At 35.0% G+C, this 22,795-nt stretch overlaps 2 protein-coding genes across 3 annotated transcripts in view; one reads left to right on the top strand and one right to left on the bottom strand.

Moving 5' to 3' along the window:
- The first annotated feature begins 780 nt into the window (after window positions 1-780).
- LOC123702293 (dnaJ homolog subfamily B member 14) overlaps window positions 781-22,795 on the top strand; it is a 39,670-nt gene continuing 17,655 nt past the window's right edge. Inside the window, exons 1-5 of the mRNA XM_045650008.1 lie at window positions 781-1,280; window positions 2,586-2,695; window positions 8,562-8,733; window positions 9,704-9,912; window positions 16,074-16,161. Of these exons, the coding sequence (XP_045505964.1) occupies window positions 941-1,280; window positions 2,586-2,695; window positions 8,562-8,733; window positions 9,704-9,912; window positions 16,074-16,161 (919 nt within the window). The 5' untranslated portion in view covers window positions 781-940. The remainder of the gene's footprint in view (window positions 1,281-2,585; window positions 2,696-8,561; window positions 8,734-9,703; window positions 9,913-16,073; window positions 16,162-22,795) is intronic.
- LOC123702295 lies at window positions 3,739-7,231 on the bottom strand. Of its 2 annotated transcripts, XR_006752847.1 has the most exons (3): window positions 7,105-7,231; window positions 4,069-4,574; window positions 3,739-3,992 (listed from the first exon to the last, which is right to left on the bottom strand). XR_006752847.1 is itself a non-coding variant. In XM_045650009.1 (2 exons), exons 1-2 carry the CDS (start codon window positions 4,694-4,696, stop codon window positions 3,985-3,987), a joined length of 636 nt encoding a protein of 211 aa, XP_045505965.1. In that variant the 5' UTR covers window positions 4,697-4,711; the 3' UTR covers window positions 3,739-3,984. The 2 variants fall into 2 exon arrangements, 1 of the variants encoding a protein (XP_045505965.1); XM_045650009.1 differs by lacking the exon at window positions 7,105-7,231 and having other exon boundaries at window positions 4,069-4,711.

Genomic DNA, 22,795 nt, shown 5'->3' with positions numbered 1-22,795 from the left:
AGCTATACAATACAATTTATTATGTCGCTTTTGTAATTTCTCTATATATTCCAATTTATAAAATTTGCGGGATTTCCTGTGGGAATTTCTCAGTTCTACTAAAAAGATTTTTTGTACTGGTAATAAAAGTGCGGAAATATTATTTTATTTTTAAAGTTAAACAGGGGCCTTAGACAAACGTACGTAACGCCATGGAATAGAAACTGCTAACGCTAATTATTGACATAAGCTCATGACATTTTGGTAATGGTTCGATCACACTACCAACGACGCAGACGACCACGACCAAAGTTCCAATCTTGCCGAAATTTGTTCAAAATCAATATTAAAATCTCCCGTCATTCTGGTACTCAGGAATAAAAAAATTCGAGGTCAATTAATAAAAAGAAATAAGGTTTTTTGCGAATTTCGCCGAGACGGTAAGTTTATCATACAATCACCTGAACCAAAATTGTATATAATCTAATTATCTATAAAAAAGGTTAAATACATTTTTTTTCTAGGAGCCACCGTTTCTATGAAAAACCTGTTTGTTTATCCATTGATCTCAAATTTTTTTTTTCCAAACACCAATACGACAGGAAATTCTTAAATTTCATTTTTAATTGTGTTTTGCACAATTTTATTTAATTGCGACTGGATGAAAATTTTGTTCGTGGTCGTCGTTGTCGTTGGTAGGGTGACCGAATCCTTATGCAAAACATCATACGCTTATGTCAATTTCTATCGATAGCGTATTCTATTCCTTGGCGTTTTGCCGTTTGGCTAAGGCCCCAGGTAACCATCTTATTTTTACCAAGTCTGACTGATCGTCTATCAATGAATATTTAATAATGATTGATCAGGAATAAAACATTATTCAATTGTAATTTAATTTAACGCATCAAGCAATAGTTTCAAATTGCTCTATTGCTTGTAACTGTGCTTGTGCCTTGTGAAAATGACAATCGAGGGGAACAAGGACGAAGCTGAGAGATGCATAGAAATTGCGCAAAGTGCTTTTACATCAGGAAATTATGAAAAGGCCGAGCGTTTTTTGCTTAAGGCCGAACGATTATATCCTACAGCGCGTGCTAAGGATCTATTGACGGTGGTAAGAGCTGCTATTCCCACAGGAGGGACTCCGTCGAGTAAACGGACTCCGCCTAGCAGTCCTGACGCAGATGTAAGACGTCGTAAAACCCCTGCTCACCAGCCAGCCCAGAGAGAATATACCGCGGAGCAGTTGGACGCTGTACGTCGAATTAATACAAAATGCAAGGATTATTACGAAATACTTGGTATGTATGCAAAAATGGTGAAGGTCGAACATGAATAATTTGCAGCTAATTGAATTAAATTATAATAATGCGTACGTGAGAAAGTGTTTGAGCTATTTTGGTTCGATTTCGCATTTTTATTAATGACAGTAATTAATTTGCCATTATTTTACACAATTAGCATTTCCAAATAACTGTATTGTTCATTAAAATAATGTTGGGTCGGAGTGTAGCCTTGGGGGCGCTAGGGATCTGGACTTAGACGAAATTTTGAAATTTTTTTTTTGTCAGTATAATAACATCTATTTTTTATGGTTTTATCGGCAAGAATAAGCTAAAATAAACCCTTTTTATTCTTTGTATTTTTTCTCTAAGATTATTAGTTTTCGAGATAATCGAGTTATAATCGAGTTGTTCAATACTATGAACTTGCTTCTATGATAGAATCTACATTATTTTAAAGAGAAATTATTTGTATTTTGTTTGTAACAAATAAACTGAAATAAATATTACGACAAAAAAAAGAATTAACCATTAGCAAGCTACCTACATCTGCATAGCATGCGTGCGTGCATACCGGCATGAAGGCATGCGGCTAGTTAATAGTTATAATAAAATAAATCTTTATTTGCCAAAAACATTAACTTACAGAAATACGTACGCTGACTCCTAAACTGGAGGAACTCTGTGTCTTAGGAGCCAGCGTTCCACCTTATAAATACAACTAAGTACATTTTTTTAAAGTAAAACAAAAATTTATTACAAAAAGCTTAAATTAAGAAAAAAAAATGTATATATAATATGTATGTGTGAGAGTGCGTGTGTGTGTGTGTGTATATATAGTTAAACTTTACTTAGTGAATATGTTATATTCATAAACATGTCTTAATTTAAATATAAAAGATAACACAGATAAAGAACATTGATATTTACTTTTAAAAGTCATCATTGATATAACATGTTCTTTTTTATAAATAAGTAGGAATCTGTAGTCTGTCATATCTCACTATGGCAATGTCCAAGAAGCTTATATCTAATACACTGGAAATTGCACTATGAACGTTGACTTGTCACGGGAGGGTATGACCTTGAATGACGCCTGGTTGTTCCTTCATCAAAGATTGTCTGTGCCAAATTTCATCAAAATCGGTCCAGTGGTTTATGTGTGAAAACCATACATACATACATACATAATAACAAACCTTTCTTCTTTATAATATTAGTATAGATAGATGTATAATGCACATATGCAAATAAGGAATGTTTTTATTTAGTTTTAATTTTTTTTTTTTAATTCTATAATCTAGCTTATTTTTTTCATTGCAGGTGTGACAAAGGAAGCAACAGATTCTGACATTAAGAAAGCATACAAAAAATTGGCCTTGCAACTACATCCTGATAAAAATCATGCCCCTGGCGCAGCGGAAGCCTTTAAGGTAATTTTGAACCTAATAAACACTGATTTCTGTGAATAATCATAATTGTCAGGTTGATTTTATTTGATTGTTTTTTTTTTCAAATTTTTTTGAATGTAAATTTCTAAGAAACAGTGCGACCAATTGTCATGAAATTTTGTGTGCATATTGGGTAGGTCTGATAATGATTTATATGCTGTGATTGTTTGTTAATTTAGTAGAATATAATAAGTCCTAATTAATAATGCATCAATGTAAATAGACATTGATAAGATGGAATAATCATCTGTGCACACTTACACCCTGTACATGCATATTGCATAACTAGCTGTGCCCCGCGGTTTTACCTGCAGTGCTCTGCTCCTGTTTGTTTCAGCGTGATGATAGCCTTCCTTGATAAATGGGCTATCTAATACCGATTTTTTCAAATCAGACCAGTGAAAGAAAGAAAGAAAGAAAATACGTTTATTTGGCAATCAGTAAGACACAATCATCACAAAACATTAATAAAAGCAAAACAAAAACATACAAAAAAGAAATGGAAACAATAAAAAAAAAATAGAACAATGTAATATGAAAGTGCCCCGGTATCGCCAAAAAGGATCAAGTTCAGCATGTGCCAGGCATATTATGCCTGGCGCTGGTTTTCAACAAGATCCCTTTAAGATCCGACTCACGGATGTGAGACGACGCAATGATAATAATGATTAAAATAGTGTTTAAAATAAGTAGGCAATGCATTTTGAGTGTATGAAAATTATATATATAAATATAAATATCACTAATAATTATAAAATAATATAATATAATAATACAATAAAACAGTTAGGTATACATATATATATGTGGGGATGGTGTAAATAAAAAGCCAAAATCGCCCAATCGATTTATTTCCCAGACACCGGTTACATATCAAAATTACATTTCAACAATCCTTCATTACAATTACATCGTACCAAAAAAACACACAGTCCAATCATAGACAACCAAAAATCTACAGTCTACAGATAACATATTCACAGATTAAATAATAGAAAAGCACAGACTAAAAATAAAACTAGTAATCATGAAATACATCTTAATATTTTATCCTATTCCCACACGGTCATCCTGCAGAATCATCTGTCCCAGATGAGTCAACAGTCGTAGATGATCAATATGGTAAGTAGACAATGGTAAATCACCTTTATCTATTACATGTAGAAATCCTTTTTTTAAATCAAGCGAGGTAAACATTTTTGCATAAGTTAATCTGTCTAATTGATCTTCAATGAGTGGTAGTGGATATCTTTCTTTAATAATCTTCTTATTCAATTTCCTGTAATCAACACACAATCTATAGTTTCCATTCTTCTTTTTTGCAAGCACAATTAGACTAGCATAATCAGACTTACTTGTTTTTATTATTCCTTCATCAAGCCATTCTTTAATCTGTTTGTCAACAATGTTAAGCTCCAAAGGTGACAATCGTCGTGGATTCTGATAAACTGGTACATCATCGGTTAATAATATTTTAAGTTTTACATTTGATTCTTTAGTACATCTTTTGGGGTTATATTCTTTTATAATATTCTGTATTTTATTCTTATATTCTTTGTTTTCAATATTTGTGATATCTTCATTTTCATTCTCTAGCATTGTAAGGTGTAATATTCTTGTTGCAGTGATAGTTCCAGATTTAAAATTGATTTCTACTTCTTTCAGTACAGGATTTCCTAATATGATGTTGACAGGGATAGCGCCATCATCAACAACATAAAATAAAGTTTCAAAATAACAATCATCAATTTCAATTTTTGCTGTGAAAGATCCTTTTGTATAAATTTCCTTTTCAGCTATTCCAGTTAAAGTTTCTGTGGTTCCTGAACTATAAGATAACAATTTTTCACCTTGAATCTTCCTAAAATAAGACATAATTATTAAATTAGCATCGCTTCCGGTATCAATCAGGGCTTCTACATCAATATTGTTTATTTTCAGCTTCTTAAAAGGTCTCACATCAATATTATTTTTAGTTGACATAATTTCTAAACTCTTCTTAATACTTTTAGAACATTCAGTTGATTTATGGCCAAAAAAGTTGCATTTAAAGCCTTTAGTACAATTAGGCGACTCATGATCTAAATCTCCACAATTGAAACATCTCTTTCCTCGTAGTGTTTTTTGAATTTTCATGCCAATGGACTTTGATACTGAATTACTTTGAATCTTATTAGGTGAATATGATTTTTTCTTAATCTATACATATAATAAAATCGTAGGAAAGTCAAAACTGTACATTGAATATTTTTTTAAAAGAATACTTGGGCCGTGATCTATAATCGATATAGAAGCCAAAAACATAGTTTTTAGAATTTTTGTCTGTTTGTCTGTTTGTCTGTTTGTCTGTTTGTCTGTTTGTCTGTATGTTTGTCCGAGCTAATCTCGAAAAGTACTGCATAGATTTACTTCAAATTTTGCATGAATATTACTAACAGGACGGGTGAGGCTATAGGCTACATATTATTAAGCTATCACCTACGGGGGAGGAGCTGTGAACCTTTATTTTTCTTACGTATTCCGTGTATTACGACAGCGTACAATCTAAAGACTCATGTTTAAATGTTGTTTTTGAGTAAGCCACGCTATTATCTAGCTTTTCACTATAAAAACTACGTCATTTACGTAATTTTGGCAGAGAAACAGTTAAATGAATCTTAGCAGTATTACGACAAATTTGAAACAGCGCCATCTATGAAGTGTTATAAAAATCAAACACACGTTAACTATTGGAAATTAATAATCAAATGACGCATATATAAATGTTGTTTGACAATATCCAGATTGACACTATAAACATTATGTATGCCATTTAAGTAACTTGGGAAGAGAAACATAGTTTTAAAAAGAAAGTTGTATAATGTTAATTTTGTAACAGCGCCATCTATGAGATTTCGTAAAAATCAAACCAATTTACATGTTAACACTACTGAACACAATGTTAAAAATTAATAATTTAAATATAATTATGTTATTTATTTATTTAACTCTTTAACCCATATCTTCCGTTCCCTATAAGATATATTTCGTGTAAATAATAAATATACTACATTTTTTTTAAAGTGAGGGTAGATGTTTATTATTTTAAGTAAAACTAGACACCATTAGCTACAGTTAATCTAATGATTGTGTTCATTAGTTACAATTTTAAAAATCTTCGTGTTTTATAAATTTACTAGCTTACCGCCCGCGGCTTCGTCCGCTTTGTCTAAAACCTAATAAATTATATATAAAACCTTCCTTTTGAATCAGTCTATCTATTAAAAAAACCGCATTAAAATTTGTTGCGAAGTTTTAAAGATTTAAGCATACAAAGGGACATAGGGACATAGGGACATAGAAAGCGACTTTTTTTATACTATGTAGTGATATTTATAAAGCAATTTAACTTATAAATATCACTACATAGTATAAAAAACTCGCCCGTCTTACTGCAGACAGATTTCGTCATAGTCTTAATGACTTGAGGTAAACAATCTACGAATTTGGTGGTGTGGTCTGACAAATAAAAAAGTGGGTTTGCTTATAACCTCACAATTGATTACAGATCATCTTCTGTATATGCGATATTAACGTAGTATGTTCTTTTAAGTAATTCTTTAAGTGTAGTAAGGAGTCGGCTTTCGTTTGAAGATACACCGGAACCTTTGAAATCACTACTTTTAGAGGAACATACTGTGCAATGTAAACTGTTATTAGACGCTCTTATAATAGTAGTGCGTTTCAAATGATCCTTTGGTGCTCAATAATTATCAGAAGGTCCGTTCATGCTTACTTTTAAGATACAAGGTCAAGTTTACCATTTGATAGGATCCCTTTTGCCTGAAGGCTGAAGTTTATTTAAATATATTTTGTATTCGACTACAACGAATAGTGGAATACAAGAAATCAATATTTCTCAAATTTTAAACTGAACTCATTTCACAATTTTAGAACAGGTTAATTCGTATGTATGCAGTTTTAAATCGACATTAGAAGCTTTTCCTCAAGATGGTGATATCGGCACTCAGGAACTCCCTGGACGTGTTATAACGCCCAGGCCACAGTATTACCACAAACATGCTTAGTTGTCGCGAAAGATAGTCATAGAAATCGTGTTTTTAATAAAGTTACTAGAATTTAAATCACATTCATTCATGTTTTCTTCAGATTTTAAGATTTTCTTATCAGAGTGTTCAATTTTAATGTACATAGTTAAATTTTATAAGAGACAATAATTAAGAACATTTTAAAATAAAGTGTCACGTATTTTTTTTAAACGACGAATGACGAAAAACGACCTAATCGCGGACGAAGTCGCGGGCAACAGCTAGTTTCTGAATAAATGTCTAATTTCTTTCTGAATTCTTTAATGTTACAAGCGCCACATAAAATATTTTTGTTGGACTCACTGTCTTTAATACCGTCGATGACATATTCCATCAGGGCTTCATCTTCAACATTCCCAAGTACTGCAAGTTCCTTCATATGTAAAAAATATTGCTGATGAGTCTCATTCAGCTTCATCCGGCGTGTTGAAAGTCTCTTGTGAACAGTTGCACTGTTCAACTTTTTACCAAATTCCTCACGGAGCTCAGACTTAAGTGTATCCCACGTGGTGGTCCCACTTAGTGAACGTTAAAATAGCTTGGCGGTTCCCGCGAGAAGCCGCTTCGAAAATATGAGTTTTTCTATTTCGCCCCATTGCATTAAAGAGGAAACATCTTCAAAATCTTTTACGAATGTTTCGATGCCATAAGCATCATCACCCGAAAATGGCGTCATTGATTTCTCTAAGTCATTGAAGGAAATACGCGGCGATGGTTCACCACAATCATCATCATCTTTTACTCGTTTCGGCGGCATGTTGAATAATGTAAATAAAAAGTTTTATAGTCTTCAAGTCGTAATCGTATAATCATAAGCTTCTTTAAATCTTAGTCTTCGTTCGTAATTCGTAAATTCTTAATCAGGTTAAATCACCGGCATCATAGTCTTCGTCTGTTTTTTCTTTATTCCACCATCCCGTATCCCGGACGAGCCCCCAAATTATGTGGGGATGGTGTAAATAAAAAGCCAAAATCGCCCAATCGATTTATTTCCCAGACACCGGTTACATATCAAAATTACATTTCAACAATCCTCCATTACAATTACATCGTACCAAAAAAACACACAGTCCAATCATAGACAACCAAAAATCTACAGTCTACAGATAACATATCCACAGATTAAATAATAGAAAAGCAAAGACTAAAAATAAAACTAGTAATCATGAAATACATCTTAATATTTTATCCTATTCCCACATAAGTATATGTATATACATTACATTATACATCATATTAAATTACACGCAGGCCTAAAATAAACAAAATTGACCCATGCTACAAACACATCAAATATTATAATAATAAAATTCAGTGAAAGAACAGAACACGAAAACAGAAAAAGAAACTAGACACTAGCTTATCCTACGCTGCCCATCGATTAAGTAGTTTCTAAGGTGTTTCTTCCATATTTTTGTCGTTCGTTGCAAGTCGTTCCATATTTTTGATGCTGTATAGCGGAAGCTGCCTCTAAAAGTAGTCGATTTATGCTGAGGAATAATAAGTGGCTGAGCGCAACTTCTGCATGCAACATCCCGATTATTGGTTGTCCAGTTTAACTTTTCATAAAGGTAAATGGGCGTACGGGTCTTGATAATCCCAAACATAAGAGAAGCCAGATGCAATTGGCGCCTTGCCTTTAGCTTGAGAATTCCATGCTTATTTAAGAATGGCGTGACGTGACTACGTGGTGGAATTGTGTAACAGTGGTTCCTGAGATTAGCGATTTATAATATTAGTACATAATAATTATCATCCAGGCGATCGGCAACGCAGCCGCCGTTCTCACGGACGCGGAAAAGCGAAAGCAATACGATCTCCGCGGTGAAGAGCCAGCTCACACCCCGCACACGCACCACCAGTACTACGCGCGCGGGTTCGAGTCGGACCTCACCGCTGAAGAGCTGTTCAACATGTTCTTTGGGGCCACCGGTAAGTGTACAGGGTGATAAGTGCAACTACAGCATGAGTGCCCTTACGCACTAGCGGGTAACCGCGGGGGCGGCTAACCGCGCGGTTAGCCGCTTTCCCAATTTAATATGCAACCGCTTATGATTAGTGCGTACAATCATAAGCGGTTGCATATTAAAATGGGAACGCCCCCACGGTTAACCGATAGTGCGTAAGGGCACTGACTGGTGAAACTACAATTTTTCCCCAGATTATAATTTTACGGTGACAGATACAAGATATAATAAAATCATAACTATTCAACAGCACTTCTTAAAGAAGTCTAAGGATCGTTTTCACCAAATAACATTACAAAACGCGTTCAGTAAAAATCAGTTTTATGTAAACAAATTCACATGTCTGTAAACTTGATTAAACTATAACCAATATCAAAGTTAAAACCAGGTTCACGTTGTTCTCGTTTTTCATCTATTTACTTGTTGACAAAATGTTATCCTTCAATCTGTTTAAATGTTTCATCTCTTCGATTTATTTCATTCTAAAAATCATCTGTTAATTCATCCCTGTTTAAATAGTTATAACTATATTTGATATTTCTCCGTGCTTATTAATTACTAGCTTTGCGCCCTTGGCTTCACCCGCGTTTTCAAAGAAAAACCCGCATAGTTTTCGTTCCCGTGAGATTTCTGGGATAAAACCTATCCTATGTCCCGGGGTAAAAAGTAGCCTATGTCCTTTCTCGGGTATCAAAATATCTCTATACCAAATTTTATGCAAATTGGTTCAGTATAGTTAAGGCGTGATTGAGTAACAGACAGACAGACAGAGTTACTTTCGCTTTTATAATATTAGTATGGATTTTCTGTTTCTGTCAATAATTAAATAATCGTACAATTTGGCTCATATTTTAATAATAATGAGTATATTTCTACGTGCTGACCTAGGCTTAACAATTCGTTCCTTTTTCTATAAATAATTATAAAATTTCCAGCGTTCTCCGGAGGCGGTCCAACAGTATACACCCGCAGACGCGCCCGTGAACCGGAACAACGCGACAACCACGCTGGCCTGGTCCAACTGCTGCCGGTCCTCGTGCTGGTGCTGCTCTCCATGATGTCAGGGTTCTTCATCAGTGAGCCGGTGTACAGCCTCAGCCCGAACGCCAAGTACCCGGTGCCGAGGGAGACCGTTAACTTGAAGGTGAGTGAGGGAGGGTAGATAAAAAAAAATGTGTGCGTGTACTAGTGTACACACGTAAGCTAAGTGAAACTTCTTTATGACCTTATTTTTCAAAAAATTATATACTATATGCAACTTTACAGAAATACGTCGAATCACGCGTGGTAGGGATAAGAAAAAGATGGCGCGTAACGGAAAAATGTCACGCGTAACGAAAAAATGTTACACTAAATTTTTTTCCAACCCCGATAAAGAAGTTTCACTTCAAAAATTGAGTGTGGAGGAAGGAAGGTGGAATTCCTCCATCGGGAAAGGGGAGGGTCTTCGAACAGTCTACTTGACTGGCCGGCCGGTAAGGCCCCGATGAATGATGTCGGAAACTAAAGTCCGGACGCGAACTAGGAAGAAATTCGTACATTAACCTGTTATTACCTGTCACTGTCACTCCCGCGTAAATATAATGTGTCTTGCTCGCACAGATGCAATGACCGCCGTCCTCAGGGATTGTAAACCTTTAACCTGAGAGCATAAGGTTTGTTCTTGATTGCAAGTGGTTTTTTTATTGACCTTGAGTCACGACAAAATGTATCGTATAATATATTGTGGTTATTGAAAAAATTAAAATGTAACTAATAAGTATTGTAAATGAATAAAGGACATTTATTTAATAAGTTAGTAAAAAACATTTTCTCCTCCAAACATTTCATGTAAACTGCCCTTCATTCAAAAATGTTTGTGACCACTGTCAGTAGGTAAAGAGGTCAATGTACGAAATTCTTCCTGCTCCGCGACCGGACTAGTATATATGTGTTCTGTAGCGAAAACCTTGCGCGATTCAGAGCGAGGGCTCGCTACATTGAGGGTACATGGTTAAATTGGCGATAATTTAGGGGACATTTTGGGAGGAAAACCGATACCTTGAAGGTAATTTTAACGAAAAATCATTTTTGAAGTCAGACTTCTTTAGGCGCGTTGAGAGTAAAATTTAAGGTTGCGTCAAGGCAATACGGTCACATCATGGAGTAAGGCGATGATTTTGGTATTTTCAATCTTGTCAAGGAAATTTCACTTTTGACACGTGTGCTCAGCACACACACTCTTTTTTTAATAGTAGATAAAAGTTTTGGTAAAATTGAGGGTAGATGGAAGATTTGGTGAAATTATTATTATTTATTTAACACTTTATTGTGCAAAAAAACAGGTACATAAAATAACAATTTTTTTTTTTTTTTATTTATTTATTATTATTAAACATACATACATACAATAATTACAATTACAATTTATTACAATAGGTATACAATTAATATACATGTAAAAGTATATAAATAAAAAGGCTACCAAAACAATTATTTATACAAGCCAATGTTTCCCTAGCTAGGTTACTGGGCAACCTGTGTTTAGGAGAAACAGCTTGCCTCTAATATAAATACACAAAAAGCCTCTTAGCAAGTACTTCATTATTATAAATTAAAATTGGTTACAATAGGGAGTAAGAGAAAAAAAAAAATGTGTAAAATTTAAGGTGTATAAGAGAATGCGGGTGTGGCGAATGAAACTGTATCTTATGAATGTATATATATTTGTGTGTGTGTGTATGTGTATGTGTGTGCGTGTGTCTGTGTAAGTGTGTGTGTGTGTGTGTGTGTGTCTGAAATATTATATTATAGATATCTAAGCAAGATCAGTCACGTTTACACTTAAGCCAGTATCTCAAGAAGTTGTTCTGTCTCGTCATAAGTTTTTCCTAATAGAAAGAAGCGTACGGTTAATTTACATTTAGAATACGGTAAGGCATAGATGCTAAGACTATCATTAATTTTGTTATACAAATAGGGTCCGAGGAAGTAAAAGAACCTCTTGGTGAACATGCTATTAGGCTGAGGAACAGTGCAGATTTTGTTCTTTCGTCGAAACGAGGTTGTAACTAGAGGTGTTAATCGGTGTTGTAAAATAATAGTCTGTAAAATAAAATGTTGTCTAACGGTGAGAACTTTCCAATCTTTGTACAGGTCGGTTGTACAATACTGCATAGGTTTAAACGTGGAGACTTTCATAACTGCTCTTTGAGCCACCTCGAGGGGCTTCAGTATGGTTTTTGCGGCACCTCCCCAACATACAATACAGTATGTGACAATAGATTCGCACAAGGCATAGTAGACGGTACGTAGAACGGCAGTGTTCGTGACGTGTCTCAAATTTTTAAAAATATAAATAAGTTTTCTGACCCTAGTTGTTAGGAGACCAATATGAGTTTTATAATTTAGAAGTTTATCCAGAGTTATGCCCAAGTATCTAATATTATCTACAGAATTAATGGTTGGACAGTGACACAGAGCTGTTGTTGGCGTGTGACAGGAGTGAGCTTTTACTGAAATTGGTGTTTGAGGTTGTGACTTTGAAGAAAGAGAAAAGGTTATTAGTTTTGTTTTAGAAGTATTCAATGTCAGGGTGTTAGTAATAAGCCACTCATGTATATAGTTAAAGCCATTTTGTGCGATGTTTTGAACTTCAGACCACGAATTTGCGAAGAATGTTACAGCAGTGTCATCTGCAAAGGATACTATCTTAGCGTTAGGTATATAGGCGTTACAAAGATCGTTAATGAAGACAAGAAATAAGGTGGGTCCAAGTATACTCCCTTGAGGTACACCAAAGTGAATAGGAAGCTCCTTACTTGTGTAAGCTCCTATTTTAACCATTTGCGTTCGAGTCGCAAGGTAGCTCCTAAAGTAGTCCAGTTGCGAGCCTCGGATACCTATTATTTCGAGTTTATTTAGAAGCGTGGAAGTTCGAATGGTATCGAAGGCTTTGGCGAGGTCGAGGAATATTGTAAGAACCTTGTTTTGTGAGTTCAACTTATTGACAATAAAAGTTGTTAGTTCCTGAACTGCATCGGTGGTGCTTTTATTTCTCCTAAAACCAAATTGTTGACATGAGATAAGTTTGAAATTTTCTAAGTAGTTTATTAGTCTATTATTTACCAAGCGCTCAAGAACCTTCGACAACGCAGTGAGGACTGCTATGGGGCGATAGTTACCAGGAGAAGCTTTTTCTCCTCCTTTGTATATCGGGTGTACGATAGCTTTTTGAAAAGAGCTGGGAAAAGTAGAAGTTTGGAAGCTCAGGTTGAAAATATAGGTTAGGACAGGGGCCAAAGTTTTCGAATATCGTTTAAGAACGGAAGGGGGAATACCATCCCATCCGGATGCTGCATCTGTTCTAAGAGAATGTATAATAGTCGTAATTTCGTTGGGATCGGTTTCAAGTAGAACAAAAGAGGCTACCGGACTCTTACACTGCGGCAGAGTTCGCCCCGTTGAAGAGTGGCTGTTGATTAAATTTTTAGCAAGGCTCTCACCTATTCCTACAAAGAAACTATTAAGGTCGTTACAAGACTGAGACGGTGAGTTTGACAGAGACAGTAAATCACTTGTTCGGTGTTCTGATTTTGTAGTGTAAGTAATTCTTTTTATAGTATTCCAAAGAATTTTTAAATTATTTCCAGCTTTGTTAAGTTCCTTAGTATCGAATTGTCTTTTTACTCTTTTTAATATATTATTACAAAAATTTCTGTATCGTTTGTAGCTGATCATTAGGGTTTCGTTGTTGGGTGATTTTTTAAATTTTTTGTGAAGTGCATCCCTGTGTTTTATACACCTAAGTAGTCCTGGAGTGATCCAGGGTTTTAGGATTTTTTTCTTAGCAGATAATTTTTTGACAATCGTGCTTTCAGTAATAGCGTTTTGGATGAGTGACACGAGAGCATCAGTAGCAATATTAACATTCGAGATAGAGTATATAGGTGCTAGATCTATTTGTTCAATTATTTTGTCTAATTTATTAAAATCAATTTTAGATATAGTCGAGGTTTCATTGTTTTTTATTTTTTTAAGATAGACGCAAAGCAGGGTAGAGTAGTGATCAGTGACTGTCAGGTTTAAGAGAAGCGAAAGTGATGGAGATTTAGTTCTTAAAATTATGTGATCTAGGCAGTTGGGGCCTCTTGTAGGTAATGTGTGAGCGGGAAGAAAGCCATGACATGCGAGGGTATTAAGGTAGTCGTGACAACGAGGATCCGTTGTTTGTGGTTTAATGTCTAAGTTGATATCGCCAGTTAAAATAACAGATTTAAATCTGGAGAAGGTAGGTAGTATTTCGTTCAGAGTAGAGACGAATAAATCAGTGTTTACAATAGATGGTGATCTATATATACATAATATGGCAATGTCACAACCAATTTCAACCACTAAGCCTGTGGCAGAGTTTTTAAAATCTAATTCTTTATATTTTGTATTTAATTCGCTTCTAATATACACCACAACACCATCGCTCTGATTTAGATGTTTTGTAGTAGAGTACATGTAGTAATTATCTAAACAGGGGATATTACTATTACTTAGACACGAGAGCCAACACTCCGTTAGAACAATAATATCGCAGTTAAAAGCAATTCTGTCCAAAGTTGTTTGGAAAGAAGGAAAATTGGTAGCAATGGATCTTATGTTTTGTGAGAGGATTTTAATATAGTTTTGAGGTTGCTTAATATAATTTTTAGCTTCCTCAGCGCTACAAGAATATGATTCCGATACAGATAATTGATCTAGGTTATCTATCTAACGACCATTTTATTAATATACGTTTTAGAGTGACTTTATTTCTATAATGCTGGAAACATATTTTATGCAAATACTCTTTGGGAATGATGAATACGAATGGTGTGAAGGTGAGTTGCATTTTTGGTTTGTTGGGTGTGTTGTAAATAGGTGTGTGAATGTTTACAAATAAATAATAGTAATCTAGGACATACGACATTTGAATGTTACACAATACGACTAAAAGAAATAATTTATATAAAACTAGTCATAGTTTGTTTTGCAATGATAGGTTTTCTAGTTGTTGATTACATTTTATAACAATATGTTGACTATTCGTGTTCTTCTTTAACATAACGCGACCATTTGATGTCCAACAAAAGGCGTAATTGTTCGCCTTGGCGAAGCTGCGTGTTAAATAGAATAGTTTTTTAGAAGAAGCTGTCAGTTGTTCAGCAATATATACTGGCGTAGGAGGGGCGTCAAGGCCCATGAGAGTTGAGCTTATTTTGTTAGTTGGATTATTTTTATTATATTGTTTAGCAGACTGTAAGAAGCTGTTTTTTATAATGGTATTCGAAAACTCAATGCTGATGCTCGACGTCTTACTATCTTTTTTGGACGGCAACCTAGTAATGTCTCGGATGTCAGAGAGAGAAACTTCCGTATCTAGTTGTTTTGCTAAATGCCGTATGGTTGTGTAGATAGAACTTTTATTTTCTTGCGGTATTTTTGGTACATTACGCAGTTCAACACAGGTTTTAATGCTGTGGCGCTCCAGAGCCTCTATTTTTTCTTCAAGTGAGGATATTTTTTTCTCCATGTCAATGCGAAGAACTTCAAGACCCGATATTTTTGATTCAAGCTCAGTGAGTTGATCTGAGATGTATGTGACAGATTTTTCAATCTCAGTGTTAGTTTCTTCAATTTTTGCGTATTGTGTTTTTATGTCCGTTATAAGAGTTTCCAGTTTATCCAATCTAGTATTCTGGGAGTTTATTAATTCTCTGATCATACTATTCAAATCAATTCTAAGTTCGTTCATTTGGTCATTATGATGGTCGTTGTGCCGGCGACGCTTTGCGCGCTGAGTAATGTTTGTTGCAGAAGGTTCCGAAGAGTGGCCGTCTTCAGTAATCAGTCTGCAAGAATCAGATTCAGTGCGTGATGACTGTTGGTTAGGAGAATTTTTTGGAGGGGTCTTATACATGGTTCAATCTTGGTTCAATAGATATTGCCTCGATAGGAAAAAAAAAAAAAAAAAAAAAAAAAAAAAAAAAAAATTACAATAAACAAAAGCACAAAGGGCGGCCTTATCACTATGCAGTCATGTCTGCCAGGCAACCACGGGGAGAAGGCAAAGAAGCGAGATAATAAATTGAGAATCGGAAGAAAAAAATAATTATTAGATTATCATATAATACATGTAATTCAAAATCTGTCCAGCGGTTTATGCTATAGGGCGCTCCAAAGAAACATACATACATATATCGAAAACACTCCTTCTTTCGTAGTTGGGAAAAAAGAGAGAATTTATAATATTTAATAAGGATTTGTATTAAAATTATTTTTTTATCGATTTTCCAGGTTCCGTACTACGTCAAAGAGAATTTCCACACCGACTACCAGGGCTCGCTGAGACGTCTCGAAATGGCCATCGAAGAGGAGTATATAGGTAGGACTTTTTATTATTATTAATGTAATTTTTTATTTTTTTATTCATTTACTGGTAATATTTTGATATAATATAATAACTACGATATATAACTAGCGAAGCGCCCGCGGCTTCGCCCGCTTTGTCTAAAACCTAATAAGTTATATATACTAAAATCTTCCTTGAGAATCACTATCTATTATCTAAATGGTCAAATGTAATTGGTGGTAACTTTTCTAGTCTTCTAGCAACAAAAACTGGTAATTAGTCCGGTTCGGTGGACTTGAATAAGCCAATAATTTCGTGTAATGTTCGGTTTTCTTTCCCTTGTCCTTTCCGTAGGAGTTTTTTCTTGTCAATTTTTACCGATTCAAAAAGTAACGCCTTTGACTTTTCAATTTCTTCCGTTTGAAAGGCTGATACACAACGAGGCTTTCTTCATCAATAACCGATATTTTATTTTGCACATACGCGAGTAATTCATCGATGATAATATTACAACTAATACATTTTAATGTATTCGCCATTATTGCAAATTAAACGTTAATGCGCACAGACACGTCTCACCGCCCCGCGCGCGTGCGCTGAAGTTTGTTGCAGTATTTCTTTTAATAAAGTGAGTACTCTATTGAGTACTCACTTTATTAAAAGAAATACGAAATAGTTTCGATAACAAGTGATAACTGCGTTAAAACAACCGACTTCAAACTTGCACTTGCAAAATTTACAAATACCTACAGACAAAAATGCTCATAAAATAAAAACTACTGGGCCTATCCGAATAAAATTTTTATGGGACCAATTCGACACCATCTCGCATCGAACAAAAAAAGAATCACGTAAATCGGTTCAGAAACCTCGGAGTAATCGGTGTACATACATAAAAAAAAACATACCGGCCGAATTGATAACCTCCTCCTTTTTTTGAAGTCGGTTAAAAATGCAAAGATGTCAGATTGATTCATAAATTTTACTTCATAGCGATTGCTGGTCATTTTAATCACAGACACCCAATCTTGGGGAACTGAGATGGTGCTGTTTCTTTTTTTAATAAACCTTTCAATGGCTGCATGATCTGTGTCACATTCTAGATGAGTATGCCCCGGTACAAGAAACTTAGGGGTCAACTTTGATTTTTGTGGGATACCTATCCCACAAAAGTACCTGTAAAATACTTGTTACTATTTATGGGGACTAAAATAGAAAATAAAACAGGTTTTTTTAATGTATTTATGTTTAATTATAATTACTTTGGGTAAAAGTGGGATAGATGTCCCACTTTCTGTAAGCTGACTATGACAGATTTTTTGTTCATGTACACGTTGGCTCCAGGCGGAAGACCCTCTTGTAACTCTGGTCAGTGGTCTTTTATTGACCCCGTTGATAATACCCACCGGAGGAAAATAGTTGCCAACAGCGTTACAGCAAGCTATAATTGACATTGTCATCTTTTTCGCTAGAAGTGATGGAATTTACTACTTTGGCACCTTTAGTATCAATAACTTTACCAGGATTATTGTTCATTTGAACTCCAGTTTCGTCAGTATTAAAAATTCGATCAGGTTTATCGATCAAATCATTTTCAGTTAGTACTTAACAACGAATCAAATATTTTGTTTACTTTATCTCGATTTAATCCTTGAGCACTTGCAATAGGCAAACCTTCTGCCTGGCGAATACTGAGTTCTTGGCGTTCAAGAAATGATTTGAGCCATTTGATGAATGTGATTTATAAAATTGTGTGTCAAAATATTCTGTGAAATATTACATGGGTGTTTTTGAGGAATGTACTTGAAATAGTGGTAAATCATGTCGTTTATCGGCGTAGCTTGTTTGCCTTCATAATCTGCCCCTGGTTTGTCCACGACGATTTTGTTGAGTGGAAGTCCTTTCTGGTTGTGCAGAAGTCCTTGCCGGTTGTGTAGAAGCGTATCGAAGAACTTGGAACGGAAATAATTGAAGTTTGTAGACTCGGTTGCTGCTCCGCAAACTCGTCTTGACCTTCATCTATTTCTTCGAGCTCTTGCAAGAAGTTTTCTTCTAAAAGATCTTCTATATCAGAGTCATTTCCATCACCCAAGATGTTCAAAATGATGTCGTCGCTAATGGCTCCTGAAAATGATAAAATTTGCTTTAATTAAAAACAGTAATCGTATAAAAAACGAAAATATAATGTACGCACGAACGTGACTTTTTGGTATTAAAAATCTGCATATGAACATTTACATACCACGTTCGTGCGCACTGACTTTGATTCATCGAAAACTATAGAAAACAATCTAAATTCCAAAATATTTTATCAGTATCCTTTTGAATTTAACATTAATTTTAATATTTTCGTAAAAAAAATTGAATTTACAAAAAAAAAAAACATCGTATTTTTCGTACATACCTGCGCGGGAGTTCCCGTCAAAAAACGCAGCCATCCTTAGCGACGTCTGGGAGTGACTGGAGACGTTGAACCACACGCTTGTATTTTTTTCTTGGCTCACCACAAAATACACGATCGATGCGAGTCGGTTTCGTTCGCAGAAACACAGTATTCGCGGCCAAAAAAATTTTTTTTTTGTCGTTGCGCAAGCTTATTACCTTACGGGTTGAAAGGGGTAAGACAATGGTTGAAAGCGAAGGCGCATCACAAAGATGAAAAAAATGAATTTTTAAAAAAATTAACAGACATAAAAATACATAACATAAATACCTAATAGGCTATTTGACAAGGTTTTGAAAATTGTCTCAAATTATTAAGATACGTTTATAGAGCACACAAAACACATGTTTCTTATTTTTTTGTAGTTATTCATTGAGAAAATGGAAAATAAAAAACCTGATATTCAAATATGCCGCCAAAACACAATTTTGAAGAATATGGCGTCTCGCGACCATGGTGACGTACCACAGCTGCGTAAACATCAACTTGCTCCTAGTACTTATTGTTCGTTTTTGTTTTAATTATAGTATAATTAAGTTATTCCATTTAAAAACCAGAAAATGAGTTCTTATAGGTGGTGTGTAGGAATGGTTGTAAATTGAAATGGTTGTAAATTAAAAGGTTGTAATATTTTATTATTTTGATGATGTTCGTTTTGTTGTGACATTTCTAAATTAAAAGTAAAATCTGCAAATGATTGAGGCATGTCTGTAATATAAGATGGGCTTACATATCGATCGTAGCTTATCGGTGTATCCTCCGTAGTATGGTCCTGCACAGTTGTGATACGTTCATTGGCATAATTCCAATATATTATAATTATAATAAATATATTAATATTGGCATAATAATTAAGAAGAATCGATCGCAATGAAGGGATCGAGATTGGGTCAGGATCGTTTGCAACTACACCATTGCTTCCCGGCCAAATTTCAATTTGGTGTGAAAGAGTTAACTGATTTTTGGAATACGAGAAATCAGAAAATGGCTGATCAACAGTGGCTCGAAGTTGGGACTCGATATTTTTCGAAATGTTAGGAGTAGTGGATGTTTCATTTAATTCAGAAGAATGCTCTTGTTATTTTTTCCATTCTGCAAGTTGGTCCAGATGTAATTTTTCTTCAGGTATAGCATTACTATTAAAAGGGAAAATTCCAGCTTTTCTAAATCCTGCTATGCACACTTTGGGATCAATTTGTGCCCAAACAACACCAATCAATTTTGAAAATTGTTTTTTAGGCAATATTTGACCTACGTGCAATTTTTGCCACTTTACTAAACTAAGGTCCCAGTTGTCTTTAAAGGACTTGTTAACTGCAAGATCCAAGGGCTGTAAGTTGTCACTAGTATGTGGTGGAATTTTCATAATACAGTGCAACTTCGATATAACAAATCTGAAGGGAACAAATAAATATTCGTTATATCAAGTAATTCGTTGAACTGGGGTTCGTTATGTTGAGGGTAGGTTGGTCTAAAATTCGTTATAAAGAGGTCTTTTACGTTTCTGATCCATTTCAACTCGAATCTTCAACAATAGTGACGAGCAGCAGTGTTCACATTACTTTCCAATTTAAATTAAACAAAAATGATCGTTTTACGAACAAAAGCATGTCGAAACCTGTCGCGACATGAATCACATACTATGAGATTAAGAATCATTACATTGGTTGGAACCCATGGTTGGAACTTTATATAAAGGTTTTGGGTTGACGAAATTCGTTAATTAGAGGTATTTATACTTTTCTTGATAGTTAAAAATTCGTTATAAAGAGGTTGTTCGCAAAAAATGTTCGTAATGTAACAATGCCTTCAGGATGCTTGTTGGGCTGCCGCGTTATTGTAGCGCTTCTGGTATGTTTGCCGATGCTAGAGTGGACGATTTTTATGCCATAATTCGCAAACGATGCGCTTCTCTCCGGCACAGAACAGATACCAGCACCCACGGCATGTTGAGGGCACTTAGTGACCGGTGGGACTGCCCGATGCTTGGTCGATGGGTGAGACTGCACACACAGCTCGGCTCTAGATAGGTAGTTATTAATGCGTGCTTTGTTCTGCGGCTGTCTGACTGAAATGAGAAGGATCCGTCAGAAGAATCGAGCTGGGACATAAAGTTAGTTATGCTCGTCTTACGGCTCGGAAACCGGGCTTAATTGGAAAGCTTTGCCGCAGAAAACTCTTGCTTCACGTCGTGAATTAGCAGCACCTGGTCCTAAAATAAGCAAGGATTGTATCACTGCCTTAGCATGCGCTAATGCTACTGGCAGCCACCGACTGCCCATGCTTGTAATTGGTAAAAGAAACCACGTTGTTTCAAGCACGTTAATATGTCTGCCATGCCTATCGTATTGTATTTGGAGAGCTACTTTTTTCTTGTCATCTTTTAATGAAGGAACAAAAATCTTTATACGCCTAGATGTCATATACACCTTTTCGTTTTTTGATTTATTTATGTATGATCCAATTCTAATAATTTTTCACAGGGGTAACCTGTTTCAGAAGTTCACAGTTAGTTATTTTTCTCATTTTTGCTTCATGAATGAATTCCGTTAGCAAATCTTTACATTCTTCATAACGAGAAGCTTGTTTTTTGCTCATCTTGTCTACTGTTATGAACTTCACACTTGTGCTTACTCTTAAAAGAGTACTTTTCTTCCAATAGCACTCAACCTCAGTGCAAGAAGGTTCTTCACTTCTACGATGGGTCCACATTAAAAATGCTACTGCATGCTTACAACCACCAGCTGAAGCAGCACAGTCCATGCATTGGCAGCTTATGATTTCATTTTTTTTCTCATCCACTACCATCACTACTTTGTAAGAACTGGCCTTCACCTTATGCTCTGGGCAGATTTTGCATTTAACTGTGCAAAGGTCAGATTCACGACGCAGTTGGACATATCCAATTGCATCATCTCCATATGATTCTCTTGCAGCCCTGCAAATGAAAATAATCAATACAAACACGTCAATCCTATAAACTGGATGGCTGAAATGAAAAACAAAGGGCATAACCTAAAAAATGTATACTTCAATAATTATTGTGCTATTGTGATTCATGTTTGTACATTTAACTAAAAAGGTAACGAATGACGATTGAAATATTAACCTGTTTTCACATTTCTCAACTCAGGAGCGTAAAAATCTGGGTTGTTTTTAAAGAACATGCCAACCATTATAACGTCCACTTTAGGTAGATTTCTACTGTCTGCTTTTTCGAAATTAGATTCCATGACAAACAAAAATAACACATAAAGAACAAAACTGATTACAGACACCTTGAATCACAAGAAATAAGTTATACAAGAAACATAACCAAAAGCGAAATTCAGCAACGTTTACTCACGTTGGGATCACTTGTTATTTACGCAGCTGTGACGTCATGGCAGATGCAGCCAATCATGGATGTTTTTGGTCACGTGGTAATTTAAAAAAAAAGATGATGTTTTTGCTCGACAATTTATAAATAAATAAGTTATTATTTATATCATTTAATATATATATATATATATAAATATAATAAATCTTCATGGACTAAATACATGCTCATCATAAACTTGCAGTTTCCGTAGTTAGATATTCCGCTAAGCTTCTCGAAATAGATGGCAATTCCGGGATTTGTTGCTGTTGAAGATGATGGCGTCTCTATTGGCGAAGAGTCGTTACGCGGCATCGCGTCTCTTTGAAATTTCTCGTATTTTACGTCTATATAAGTAATAATAATAATATTCAAAATTTGTCAAGCATAAATTAAAATATCATCTATAAAATATAACCTGCCTACACACTTCACAGATGCCTCAATAGGGAGGCACCCTGTTTATCAAGTCTGATTTCCTAATAATATGTAATTTTCTTTTACGCACACTTATTCTTCGCGTAATTTGTTATTTTGTTAGCTATTTTCTTATTGTCTTTTCCACGAACTATTTGAAGAGGCGCAGAAGAGCTTAAAATATATTTGCGTCAGTCTGCATCGTTATCAAAATTTTGTTTAAAAGTTATCCGTCGCCCTGGTTGCCTTGTGTTTAGAAAAATGCATATTTGCGACAAATTTTTACATTCCGCTATCTACTGATGCATGTCGTATATGAAATTTTCATTCAAATTAATTGCTATGTGGTGAAATCTCAAATATATACGAGAATCGTAAGGGTACTGTCACAATTGGCAGTTATAATAATATAGTACACACGCTTGTTTGTGTAAAAATAACATTTAAAA

Source organism: Colias croceus, chromosome 23 (genome assembly GCF_905220415.1).
Source record: "Colias croceus chromosome 23, ilColCroc2.1".
Taxonomy (NCBI): Eukaryota; Metazoa; Arthropoda; class Insecta; order Lepidoptera; family Pieridae; genus Colias; species Colias croceus.
Note: the sequence above shows the minus strand (reverse complement) of the source record. Positions and strands in the feature narration are given on the sequence as shown.